The 12,985-nt window shown below is 45.8% G+C and overlaps 1 protein-coding gene across 1 annotated transcript; it reads right to left on the bottom strand.

Moving 5' to 3' along the window:
• Window positions 1-6,895: 6,895 nt before the first annotated feature.
• LOC119158788 (keratin, type I cytoskeletal 19-like) lies at window positions 6,896-11,180 on the bottom strand. Its single transcript, XM_037411136.1, has 8 exons — window positions 10,647-11,180; window positions 10,173-10,255; window positions 9,740-9,896; window positions 9,483-9,644; window positions 9,044-9,169; window positions 8,681-8,907; window positions 7,590-7,707; window positions 6,896-7,055 (listed from the first exon to the last, which is right to left on the bottom strand). The coding sequence occupies exons 1-7, from the start codon at window positions 11,178-11,180 to the stop codon at window positions 7,620-7,622; spliced, it is 1,377 nt and encodes a 458-aa protein (XP_037267033.1). The 3' UTR covers window positions 6,896-7,055; window positions 7,590-7,619.
• Between the last annotated feature and the right edge of the window lie 1,805 nt (window positions 11,181-12,985).

Genomic DNA, 12,985 nt, shown 5'->3' with positions numbered 1-12,985 from the left:
TTTGAGGACAGCTGCAGATCCAACCCAAAGCCCAAAGCAAGATGCACAGCTTGATATTGAATCAGACTGCGACTTGGTTCTTGCCGCAGATCTCTATTTATACCTTCCAAAGGGGGTGTCACCTATAGGGTGTTTCTTCTTCCCACGGGGCTGGCTAGTCTTGCTGTTTATGCCAAGAATAAATAGCCCATAGGCAGTTTCCCTCTAGAAATCCCAGTTCACAAGGAAGATACTTTACATGTCAGCAGCTTATTCCAAAAAGTAAAATAATGTTTTATGAGTCATCAGCTTTTTGTATGATGCAAACTTTACAACAAGTCAAGAAAAAAAAGTTGCCCTAGATTATGTACAAAGAAGAAACATTGTTATTTATAACATCAAAGTGCCTTTTATCTTTTATTAATTTGTATTTATTTTATTCTTAGTCCAATAAACACTTTTCTATCACATGCTATGGTAGGGTACGTGAAACAAAAATGGGAAATTAATATAAATTCTCACTTCTGAAAAGTGTGACTAGTAGTGACCGTAGTAGTGAAAAGACCAGGGATATCGTGGTGTAGATGTCTGTCACCTGGCACAATGACAGACAGTAGGACTAATACACACTTCACTGTGAGATTTCTCAAATCACTGAGCTAATTCCCCTGTGGGTTTAGCTCCCCGTTGGTGGATTATATTTCTCTGGTCACGCAAACACGAGAATTCAGCTTGCTCACGGTCTGTGAAGATCAGGCCTGCTAAATCTTGGAAGTCGTCTGTGTCTAGATGTTACACAGACTTGATATAAGCTGAACTGTATGAAGTACCTCTCTGAAGTTATTTTTTTTAATTACTTTAATTGCTGTCCGTGCTGCCTCAATTTGTGGTGATTGTAGATAAAGAAAGAGATGACAGGAAAGGGAGTATCCATGGGCGATATATCCAGGTCTCTGGATGGACTGAGATGTGATCCCGCAGGTCTTTGCCATTACTAGGGTTGTGCTTAAGCACAAAATAAGGAGGAGAAAAGCTTTCTGCATTTCTTTGTCAGAGCAGGAGCAGGCATTAGCCCAACCTGGCCAGTCATGGGAGCGCGATCTCCAAAACCAGGCAAGCAATAGCCAGAGAGCGTTCGGAGAACTGGCTCCACCAGTGCAAGTGCCTTTCTCCAGCAGACTGCTATAATGAGAGGATATTCTGCTCTCCAGGGGACAGAGGCTTCTGTTCCTTCAGGGTGAAATTTCCAGGCAACTCTTACTCACAAGTAACCTTTGACTCAAGTATGTCCACATTTATAGGAGTCGTCGTGATAAATCCTCTTCGGTGGTGAGTGTGACACCTGACAGGGAGTCCTGAGAGCAGCCGTCACCTCCAAGAAGAAGGGCAGAGAAAATCTACACTCACATGCTCAGCCAGATCTCACTCACTGGTGGGAAGTTAGGTGGCTTCTGTCACCGCGGTAGGAGAGTGTCCCCAAGCTTATATAAATGTGATCGTCTTTTCACCAGCACAAGTTAGGACTCTCCACTCCCCAGTGAGATGATTTCTTTCTTTACTTAGATCAGAAATGATAAAAAGATGCCTACCCAGGGCTGGCAGCATCCTAGAATATTCATTATTCGTATGGTGCAGTGAAATAACTTGCTCAAGGACAGAGCCAGAGTCTGTCAGAGCTCAGATTCCTAGCTTAAGACTGCAGTGCCTGAAATACAAGTCCATCCTCCTCCTAGAAACACAGCCCCCATGCTCCCCACACAGCCTAGACTCACAGTAGTGAAAATCATGAGCACAAAGGAGGATAGGGAGTAAATCTGGCTTTCATCCGTCATTTTGAGGAATATAATTGAAGACAGGGTGCGGCTGTAAGAGCCAACAGAAATTAATATAATGTCTGGATTGCTTGGAGCTTTGCTTCTGCTGTGTGGGTTTTCAGAAGTTACCTAATAGCAATCTGCAGAGAGCAGCGCTCTGCGCTGAGGCAGCCTTTCTTTCCCTTTCAGAGTCTCAGGTTTAGGAGGAGACATTGCAGATACTGGACGTTTCTCTACGGGTGGGCAGGGAGCACCTACACCTTCTTTTGGCAGTTACCTAATAGGAAGAAGGAATAGGTCTTGCTCCACAAAACAAGCTGGTTTGCAGCATTGTACAGCCTATTACATATGTCCTGGTGGAAAGGTCCATGGGCTACCGAATGACATTTTACCAGTGAAGATTAGAAACGCTCATACAGTTCTTCCAAAGTACTCATATTTGGGATATAATTACATTATTTGGAGCTTTATTTGGCTCCTGCCAGTTGGGCTGGGAAATGGAGCTTGGGACTGGTACAGCAAAGACATTCAAAAGCCGGTCCCTGACCAACCAGTCTGTATTTTGAAACCAGTTAGATTTTTGTTCTTGCTCTGTGCTGGCAGGCGGGCAGCTTGCAGTCTCCAAGCGCGTGTTATATCGCCCTGCTCCTTACAACCGTGTCAGGGCTCTGAGGCTCCGCACTGAGACCTCACCACGGATCGGGCAGAGGCGTGTGTGAGTGTGTGTGTGTTTGCTGGCCGTATGGCTTTCTGCTTTCTCTAGCTGTGAGCCACCATCTTGTTCGAAAGCATAGAATCGTGGAATCGTAGAATCATTTAGATTAGAAAAGACCTTTAAGATCATCAAGTCCAACCGTTAACCTAGCACTGCCGAGTCCTCCATCAGTACCAACTTTTTTCCCTACAAAACTGATTTCTTTACCTCCACTTTTGTTATTATTTGTATTCCTGTAGCCTAGGGGCAGAGCCTTGGGGCAGAACACCGTGCAGGAAAGGATTATGCAAGTCTAAGACATAAAAATGTCCCAAAAGTATTTACAAACTAAATGTCAGACAGGTGGAAGCAAATGGTTTCATACAGGTGGAAGCAAAGGAAGCAACGACGGGCTGTTAGCCAGCGTGAGTAGCAGTGGTCTTGGCACAAAGTCAGTGCAAACGTCATTAATTCTTGTGAACATCATGGAAAAGAAGAGAGATCTGAAAGTGGACAACGAGGTAATAAGCGTAAATACTGACACATAGTGATGGGCAGCTCCGAGGGAGGCAGGAAGATGCTACATTTTCAAGTGATGTTGTGGGCAGTGCACTTTGGCCCTGTGGGAATGGTCACTGTCCCCGCGCACGGCCTTTTTGCAGAACACCAGCCTGTCTCCTCCATGCTCTACTTGCTTACTTATCAAAATTGATAATGTTTTCTTGTGTCAACTACAAGAGGGGTGTGTCTAATTTGACAGAACTTTGCTTTCATAAGCATTGCTTCAGTGATGTTTGTGCAACCACACTGGAATATGATTTTATCTTGTCACTTGTAATTACCATTAATAATTTGCATAATAGCCATTAGGCATCACTTATTAAACACTGCTTTGATGTGATACTGAGCTGGCTCCAGACCTCATGCTCCCATCTTTCAAATGCAGACCATGACTTTTTTTCTGGCTAATGACTCATTGGTTTATACCACCATGTTTAGCAAAATTCCTGTAAGGTAAGTGAAATAATTATCACAATGAGTTTGGTAACAGCATGATCCTAGGTCTTAAATACGCCTCAGAGACAAGGTGATTACTCTGTTTCAGTTTCTTTCTTGCTGACTGTTCACATCTTCAGACTACCTCTGAACATTTGCTAGTGATGAAGTAGAAGTTCAGCAGAACATGGAGGTGGACAGAACCAGATTTCTTCCTACTGAAGCTCACAATCTTCCCTGATTCATTTTGTGAAGGGTTTTCATTTCCTTCCAGCGCCTACCAGACGATGACAGTACAGCCAGGCTTCCCAGCATTTGCATCTCTGGAATCACTACTGATTATCATGGCAAAGAAGAGTATCAGAGAATTGTCTTAGGACAGATGCGAATACTGATGGGTGAACGAACTTACAGCAGTTTCACTCCTGCAGGGGCAGCTGAGTGCAGTGCAGGTCGGGAGGAAAAGCGAGGCTTCAGCCTGCAGTCCTGGCTGGCAGAGCCACCTGGGTCAGACCAGAGCCTGGCAAGCAGAACTGGAGTATCCAGGTGATTCCTGCACTCAGATACCATGCAGTGGTACGACAGAGACAGGCAGCTGAAGGTGTAGCCCAGCCAGAGCCTCCCCAGAGCGTCTTCTTTTTATCTTTATCTCATACTTGAACTAAAAAGTCTCTTAATTTCAATACACTTTCAATATGTGGTTCATACTGGCTGTTTAAATTGTATTTTTCAGTGTACTAAGCTGAGAAAACTCCTGCTTGATTATAGTAGTAGTTTACTCACCTATATAATCCTTTGTAAAATGTTACACAAGCCAGTAAACAAAAATACAAACCCTGCAAGCTATGGGTGTGAGACTATACCTGTCTGCGTACTTTATAAAATAGACTTTTATAGAGAAATTATAGTTTATACATCACACCAGAATATGGCTTACTATTAAAAATAAATAGTGCCTGTAATCAGGTACAATTGCTTGTGCGGTGCAGTCCTTAACTCATGGCTGATTTCCAGCGTTGGCAATTTGCAAAACTGGTTGTTTTCTTTCTGTTTCTTCACCAATGTCTTAAACCTCTGGTATGTTCACTCCTCAGGGATTTTTCCTGATGGTGTTGTAATTCACATGTGTCTGCTCTCTGTAAGACAGAGACTGTATCTGCTGGAGCTATCACAGTACATTTCACCTATAGCCACTGGTTCTGATGCTGATAGCTTCTGCTTACCAGTCTGGGTGCAGATATAACTCCCCCTCTTCTCCTGGGGTACCCGCCCTTGCTCTTTTTATCTTTAAATTCCTCTCCCAGTCTTATACCTTCAGCCTAAGTCTCTGTCTGTCTTTGAGATGCTTATTCATTCTTGCTTTACAAGATTTGCACATTAAAAGAGAGAGGAATGAGCTCTTACAAGCTGCACTACCTGTGTGCTCCTGTGAATGGCTGCGTACATGGAATGTGATCGGACTTTCCCTGCAGTCAATGCCCCAAGTCACTTCTTGTCCTGTTGTCCCATGCACTGCATCCTCGACATTTCATTTATTTTCTCTTCCCTATCTCTTCCTATGTTGTTTCTACAGTCATCATTTCCCATCACTGTCCGGGTTATAAATTCATTGGGCAGGGAAGTCATATTTTTGTTTCTGCATAGCATTTAATGTGGTGACTTTAGAGTGCTGTGTAAACACCGAGGCAGGTTAAATAATACTGAAATGCACAGTATAATGAGTGTTGCAGGAACTGGAGATACTGAACTTAGAGAAAGTATCTAGCACAAAGCCTTGTCCAGAAGCTCATTAGAGCAATTACCCCCACAGGGCTAACAAGTGTCTGTTACTTGGACAGAGGCTGGGGAGGGGCATCCCCCAAAGGCACAGCTGGAACCAGTCCAGGTCGCGTAGCCCCCGGCCCTCTGTGCTGGTGCAGCCGTACGGACATCATGTGTGACGTGGAGCGGAAAGCTTAGAGCATGGGAGGCGACACATGACCAGACAAGGCTTTCTGCAGAGCAAAGACCCAGAGCAAAAAACAGAAGTCCCATCTTTGCCGTGATTTCTGCCACGAAAATAGCTTTGTGTGGTCAGGCTTTGGCTTGTCCCATGTCATTCCAGAAGCATCTGAGCTGCTTCTTTCTTTGGAAATGGACACGAATTCAGACTCATCGTATCCCCATAAGTCTTCTTGTTAGAAGCCTTCACATTACACCTCTGTCTAAAGTTAGTTGTCAAACCCCATCCAATATTTCATTACAGAAAAAGGCTAACAAAGCCACATAATGAGGAGCAAAGATCGTAAGCACTCCTCACAGCCTGACACATTTGTTAGATACTGCTGCTGGTGAGAAGGGACAGGCTGGATCTCGAGTCTTTGCTTGCACAAGCAGCAAAATGCAGTTGTGTTCCTGAATGTGTTTGTAATTCCTTTCTCTGTAGTAATAAAATACCAGCATCTTTTTTTCCTGGCTGTTTGTTGTATCTTACTTTTAAAACAAATCTCTCCCACATATTAATTTGTCTCAGCCTTTTATCTTCCCACATGTTGCCAGCTGGTTCTTCCTGTTTGCCTTTTTTTTAAAATCCATGTAAAGGCTCTTTATTTAGCATTTTCTCTGGGAATTGTTTTCCTTCACCAGAAGGGTGTGTCAAGTCCAGCTTTCAAAATTACTACTTCAGTATTATTTGGGAAAACTTGTTGTTCTTGATTTTATCCTGTTACTGCACATTCATAATAACTCAAAGGTGTTGTATATTACCTTATATTATATTATATTATATTATATTATATTATATTATATTATATTATATTATATTATATTAGCACACACCTACTTTAACGAAAACTCGATTTTCACTAGAAAGTCTCTTTCAACAGAAGATTGTCAGTCAGACTGCCCTGAAACTCCTTCCCTGCACTCTGTCCAGCCTCCCTGAATAATTCTTTCCTCATCACCTTCTACTTCATGTCTTAGCTTATGCTTCCTCCTCTGGTAACAAAAGTCCCTTTCCACAGCATCAGCCAGTCCCTTTTCTCCATCCTCCTGCAGCTGCCCCTCCATCACCGTCCTGCAGCCATTGAATTCGGCAGGAGCAGTGCAGCAGATGTGGGCATGGCTTATTTTTCTTTTTCCCTTGCAATGACTGCTTTGTGGATATAGATCAAAGGTGGATTTCTAACCAAAGGTGCGTGATAAATATAGCTACTTGCGTAACAATTTTTTAAATACTTGTATATTCCTTTACTTGTAGAAATTATTTCTCAGGTTCAAGGCTGTGTCAATAGTAGCAACGTTTTATTAGAGACAAGCTTTGATAGTTGTTAGACAACTGACCGCAAAACAGATTAGCCTAAGTGAAGACCAATGACCGGATCAAAGCAGCGTCAGAGGATGAAGACAGCAGGCAGTGTAGGTGGCAGGAAGGCAGCCGTTCTGCAAAGTCCCTTCTGACTGGTGCTATAAGCAGAACTGAGAACTGTCAGGTTATTTTTGTCTAGTTTTTTCCAAACAGTTTGCTCTTTAAGAGACCTCCTCAGGGGCATGTGCGGTGGGGCTGGCAGGGAAGTTCTCTTGTCTGCAGTGACCTGCTGAGGGAGAGCGGGAAGCATTACTTTTTCAGGGGTGCTGTCTGCATACCATGCCTTTCTCTTAGAACCCCCTTGCTCTTGTACGGACCTTTCTTTTCTCTCTTCTCCCTAGCTTGCTTAATTTTATGTACTTGTTGAAATAAGTACTCATGACTGACCGACACACCCTGCCAGGTCCTCATTTTCGTGTTGTGCTGGAAGTTTTATTTAAGCACATTTACTACTAGTAACTCTCCAGTGTCAAACATATTTTCTATGCATAAGTTTATAAATGCCCCATAGCTGCATCCCTTACCACTGCTTTCTGCCATAGCCCAATTAATCCTGGTGCTTCACCACCAACAGTCACAACCACGATTCTGCATGTCTGACTCCCTGCACTGCCTCTCTCCAGGAAAAAGAAACCACCTCCAGCCCCTCTCCACCATCCGGAAACGCCTGCAGATCTCTCATCCTCCTCTTCCCCAGGTATGCAGTAGGACTAAAGAAGCAAGTCATGGTCACACTCAAGGCTTCTAGAGGACGACTCACCTCACACATCCTCACCCGGAGTGCACGGGCTTAGGGCAGGCATGGCTGGCAAAGGGTGGCTTTAAGCCCACCACTTCTTCCAGCTGGTGCTGCAGGGACTCCTCTTCCCACTGGCCCTCTGTGAAAAAGAGACAGCACTGGTAACCAAAGCCCCCAACGTTCACACCCTGGAGATCTGCCCCATGGCCTGGAGCGTTGGCTTTAGCTGTGTCTCTTCAGTCACTATTGGCCATTTCCCCTTTGAACCATGAGGGTCTTTAAGAGTGAAATTAGCACGTCCTCCATCCTGCCTGTCTGTTGGCAGCTATTGCTTTTCCACCTTGACACACTCAGGAATACCCAGGGCTCTGAGACAAGCTCATTTCATCCGTTGCAACCAGCATTTTGGAATAAAACCTGACTTTTTCTGTAACTAATATAGGACTGGAGGGTCCAGGAGAGCCCACCTCAGGGCACCACCATTAAAATACCTCGTTTTCCAAAGTAATGGAGCAGGTGGGTGCTCAGGCTGGTTATGTGTGTATGCAGCCATTTATGAGAATAACAGCACACCTCGCTGTTCCAAAATCTCAGTCAATGGGAGGCAGGGAAGCGCCAGCTGCTTTGCATACAAATTAAATTTCCCAAAACTTTAATTAAAATTGTTGTGTGAAACTGAAAATGTTTAGATAATTTATTGTTTCAGTCAATTTAACTGCCAGTCCCTAATCCTGTCTAGCTGTGGCAAAGCCAATAAAGCTCAGTTACATGATGGTGTTCATAAAAGACTGTGCCCAGCTCACAGTGAAAATGCCCTTTCACGAGCTGCGATGGTGCACCTTGCCCAGGTGGCCGGGACAGCTCTGGGGCCTCTCCCAGCCGCCTGTTGCTGGCCCAGGATGGGGAAACGGTCTCTGGCTTGCACTCTGGACATTTATGAGCCAAATCCTCAGATGACTCGTGGTTTGCTAATAGGCCCTGTCTGGTAACAGGTCGGTACTGGTTCCTCACCACAATGTTGCTTTTGCTACTGGTGTCACGAATTTTCATATCCCTGTAAGTCAAAGCATAGAGATTTTACTGTGCCCGGGTCTTGTCTGTAGTCTGCATACATGATGTCGTGCTGTCCCCCCTCCAGCAGGCAGTGGTAGGTCTGAATCTCCTGCTCCAAGCGACATTTGACATCCAGGAGGGTCTTGTATTCCTGATTCTGGCACTCCATTTCCGCACGTATTTCAGCCAGCCGCTGCTCCACGCAGGAGATCTGATTCTGTAGCTCTGCCAGGTATTTGTTGTAGCGACATTCGGTTTCCGCCAAAGAGGATTCCAGGTTTTCTTTCTGAGAATGGAAACAACACAAAGGTACGGGGTGTGCTGCAAGCGTGGCCAGTCCGGTTACAGGTACGGCTCTGGACATGCAGCTTTCCGAAGAGACCTGGGGGGTCTGAGATGTGAATTGCAGTGGCATCACCTACCATGGTGAGCTGGGCTTGCACATTGATTTCCAAGGCCTGCAGCTGACGTCTCAGCTCAGTGACCTGTTTGTTGCTTGATTCAATCTCCTGGCTGCTTGTGACAACCTCCAGATTCACCTCCTCCACCTGCAAAGTCAGAAAAGAGAAGCCCTTTCCGCACCTCCCCACAGCATCTCCTTGTGGCTTCCCCCCACTGCTTCTGCATACCCTGCAGTGCATCTGAGTAATTTTGAACGTGAAGCCCCCCGGTTTATTCTGTTGTGACCCTTTAACACCATGCAGTGGCCCCTCTACCAAAACCACTGAGATGCTGAGCACATCTCACATTTGTGACACAATCGCTGATATTAAGACGTCTCCAGTACATGTTCTTCATCTCTCGTTTTTCCCTTTCCCCCCAACAGGCAGAGCAGGGTACAGCTCTGCATGTATATAGTACCTTGCAGGCATACCACTGCTCAGTCTCTTTGCGGTTGCGCTCCATCAGTGTTTCATACTGGCACCTCAGATCCTCCAGGATCTTCCTCAGGTCTGGGCCAGGGCAGGCATTGACCTCCACGCTCACGTCTCCAGTCGCCTGTTTCCTCAGACAGTTCATTTCCTGCAGAGAGTACGTGCACCGTATCAGTAATACCGACGCTTGTGGGGACTTCCCTTCTCTCTTCTGGATTTTTTAAGAGCCAGGCACAATCTAACCTCCTCGTGGTTCGTCTTGAGGCAACACATCTCCTCAGTCAAAGCCTCACACTGTAGCTGCAGGTCGGTCTTGCAACTGGCGAGCTGATCCAGGACGGGGCGTAAGTTGCAGATGTCTGCATCCACATTTTGCCGGAGACTGCATTCTGTCTCGTACCTTTAAGGCACAGGCAACAGAGAAAGGTCAGCATGTCGGTAAACCGTGGCAAGCCCTTGAATTGAGTTTGTGGGGAAAAAAAATTAGGATCAAGTTCTTTCGCTTCAGGGCTGCAGTGCTGTTAAGACTGCCAATGCTATCGGTGCCTTTCACAGAGATCTGCATTGTAATACGGCAGCATGAGAAGCAGGGGGTTAGGATTTCCCCATCACCACCGCTCACCAACCCTTCCACGGGCAGTGTGAACCCCTCGGTCTGGCGCAGGGCTGTACTCACTTCACTCTGAAGTCGTCGGCAGTCATCCTGTTGTTATCAATATTCAAAAGGATTTTGTTAGTCTCCATGGCTGCACACAGGATCTGGAAAAGAAAAGGCAGGAGAGAGATTTGGGCTTGTGGTTTCCTCTGGCTTCAGAAGGTCCTGGGGGGAGCACCCCCCCTGGGGTAATGCAACCCACTTATTTTATAATGATCCCGTATACTGGGATTATGAATCAGTTAGCATTTTTTAGCCATAATTATGGCATTACTGTGGGGAAACCCATGTGCCAGCTTGCTGGAGCAGGCTGTGCCAAAACTTCAGTTCTCTGTAAATGCAGCATCCTCCTCCCTGTTGGTTTCATATAAGCTATTGCTTCTTCTGCACCTCCAGAGACACAGCTATCACCTCTGCCATTTGACATCGGTCTAGCCATATGTGCAAGCAGAGCCCAAAGAAATATTAGGATTTTCTTGAAAAACAATGGTTTACCTGGTTTTGAAGGTCTTCAATTTCCTTATGAAAACAGCTGTAGTCCCGTGGTTCGCAGCTGGGCCCTACCTTGGCATACCACTCCCTGATCTTGCACTCAAGGTCAGCATTGTCTCCCTCCAGGAGTCGCACCTTGTCCAGGTAGGAGGCCAAGCGGTCGTTGAGGTTCTGCATTGTCGCTTTTTCATTGTTAGCAAATAAGATCCCATCACCGCAACCAGCACCAGCCCTGGTGAAACCACCACCAATGCCTCGAGTGCAGATGCCTCCACCACTGAATCCAAGGGTAGAACAAGCCCTCTGGGTAGCTCCAAAACTCCCACCAGTAGCACTGCCGGCGCTCAGCTGCTTCCCAAATAATCCCTCGCTTAAACTGCCACCAGAAAAATTGGCAACCACACCACCTAAGTCATAGGCAGCATGTCTTCCCGAGGAGGCGGAGGAGACCTTCCTTCCACTACCAGCTGCAGAGCTGCCCGCGCTGCTCCTGCCTTGGGAACAGGCAGTAACCACCTGCCTGACGGCACAGCTCATAGTGAGAGCGCAGGGATCCAACTCGAGCCCAGGGCAAGCTGCACAGATCACTGCAGGATCCAATTGTGATCCCTCTGTCCCCATAGTCCTCTATTTATACCATTCCCTGTGGATCTTGCCACCGGAGAAGGGTTGTTTATCCTCTCTCCTTGTGACCTGGCTAGTACTCTGTGTTTTTTCAGCCGGAAATATTTCCCCAAAGGCGTTTGTCTCCCGAAATCCCACAACAGAAAGATGCTTTGGTTAACAGAAGCGTGTTTCAAAACTACATCAAAAATGTTACTTCCTGAATCATCAGGTCTGACTTGTGATGACAACTAAACAACAGTGACACAAAAAACGACGATACCCGAGAGTGCCCGGGGAATGAAACATCATAGTAATTATCCATCCCTGACGTGGGCGAGTCTACCCGGAAAGTGAAAGCTGTGGGAAAGCCGTCCTATCTGACAGAGCCTGTTCGACCCCTTTGCAACCAGACGTGAGGGTGCCCCCTGGTTCAGCTGCCCTGCAGCCCCTGGGACCAGAGCCAGGGGACCACCCTGGGCTGTGCTGCCTCTCTGCAAGAGCACTGCAGCAAGGCTCCATCCTGTTCCTCGTGGTCCTCAGCTGAGTGAGCACATGCCAAGGTCATTGGACCACCCAGAGGTCGTTGGACCTCAAAATGCTCTTCTCTTGGAGGAGCGTATCACACTAGAGCGATTATCTGTTACTTCTCTTTCCCCTGCATGCATCAAAACACCCCCTTTCAGAGGGGTGACCCCATGGTTTGTCTTTTGCTGCTTTCGAGGGTAGACAAAATATTCAAATATTTATCCAAAATAAAAGAGAAAAGGGTATTTCCTGAACACCAAATGTTGCCAAGAGAGAACAGCCACAGAAGATGTTTCATAAGATTTCTAAAACATTAACACAGAGAATTTCAGAAGCAGCCTGATCCTGTATAGGTCTGACCCAGTTCCAACAAGCACTATGGAAATTCTCCAAATATTATCTAGGGGAACTGTGTTTAGAAAAGAAACCAGAAAAGATCATTTGAAAAAGATAGATTAAACCTATTTTTTAGTCTTGGAATGCTGAAAGGAGGAAGAAGGGAAATAATTAAAATGTTTTGTCATCTGAATAGTTCATTTTATTAATAATATTAATACAGCCATGCTAATATTGGCTGACTTTCACCCAGGTGTTGTTCAGCATTGGTTTTGGCATCCAGGTCACCTGGACACATCTCATAAAGGACGCGTCAGGTGCAGCCTGTTTCAGAAATATTGCTTATGCCATTTGGGTAAGTTCATTAGTCTTGATTTTATCTTGACACTGCAAATCCAGAACACCTTAAATGTGGTGTGGGTTCTGTGTAGGTCCATCCTTTGTTACATGCCTAATTAGCAAGCGAAGCCTGTGCCATGGTGCCATGGCATGCCTCACTGGTGGCACGATCCTGAGCGGAGGCTGTGGCACGGTCAGGATGAGGCATCGCTGCTGTGTGGCCCAGCTGCAGCCCTGTGGCTGCTCTCGGGGCTGGAAGCAGGAGCAAACCAGGAGCAGAACTGGTCAAAAACTGGGGTTTTTTCTATAGAAGAATGGTAACATTAATGCTGAGCTAGCATTTCTTTTAATTTCATTGGGAAACATCTAGTCCTTCATTTTTCAGTGAGAAAAATTAAAATGTGAATGAGTGGGGTTGTTTTTTTTCAGTTATTGAAAACTAAGCAGAAATGTCCACATTTCTTCCTTACTTTTTGAACTTCAGACCTTACCATAGGTCTCTGCAGCCAAAGGCAATTAGAACTTCTACCGCTTTT

The sequence above is a fragment of the Falco rusticolus genome, chromosome 18 (assembly GCF_015220075.1).
Source record: "Falco rusticolus isolate bFalRus1 chromosome 18, bFalRus1.pri, whole genome shotgun sequence".
Taxonomy (NCBI): domain Eukaryota; kingdom Metazoa; phylum Chordata; class Aves; order Falconiformes; family Falconidae; genus Falco; species Falco rusticolus.
The sequence above is the reverse complement of the archived record's forward strand: the minus strand, read 5'-3'. Positions and strand labels throughout refer to the sequence as shown.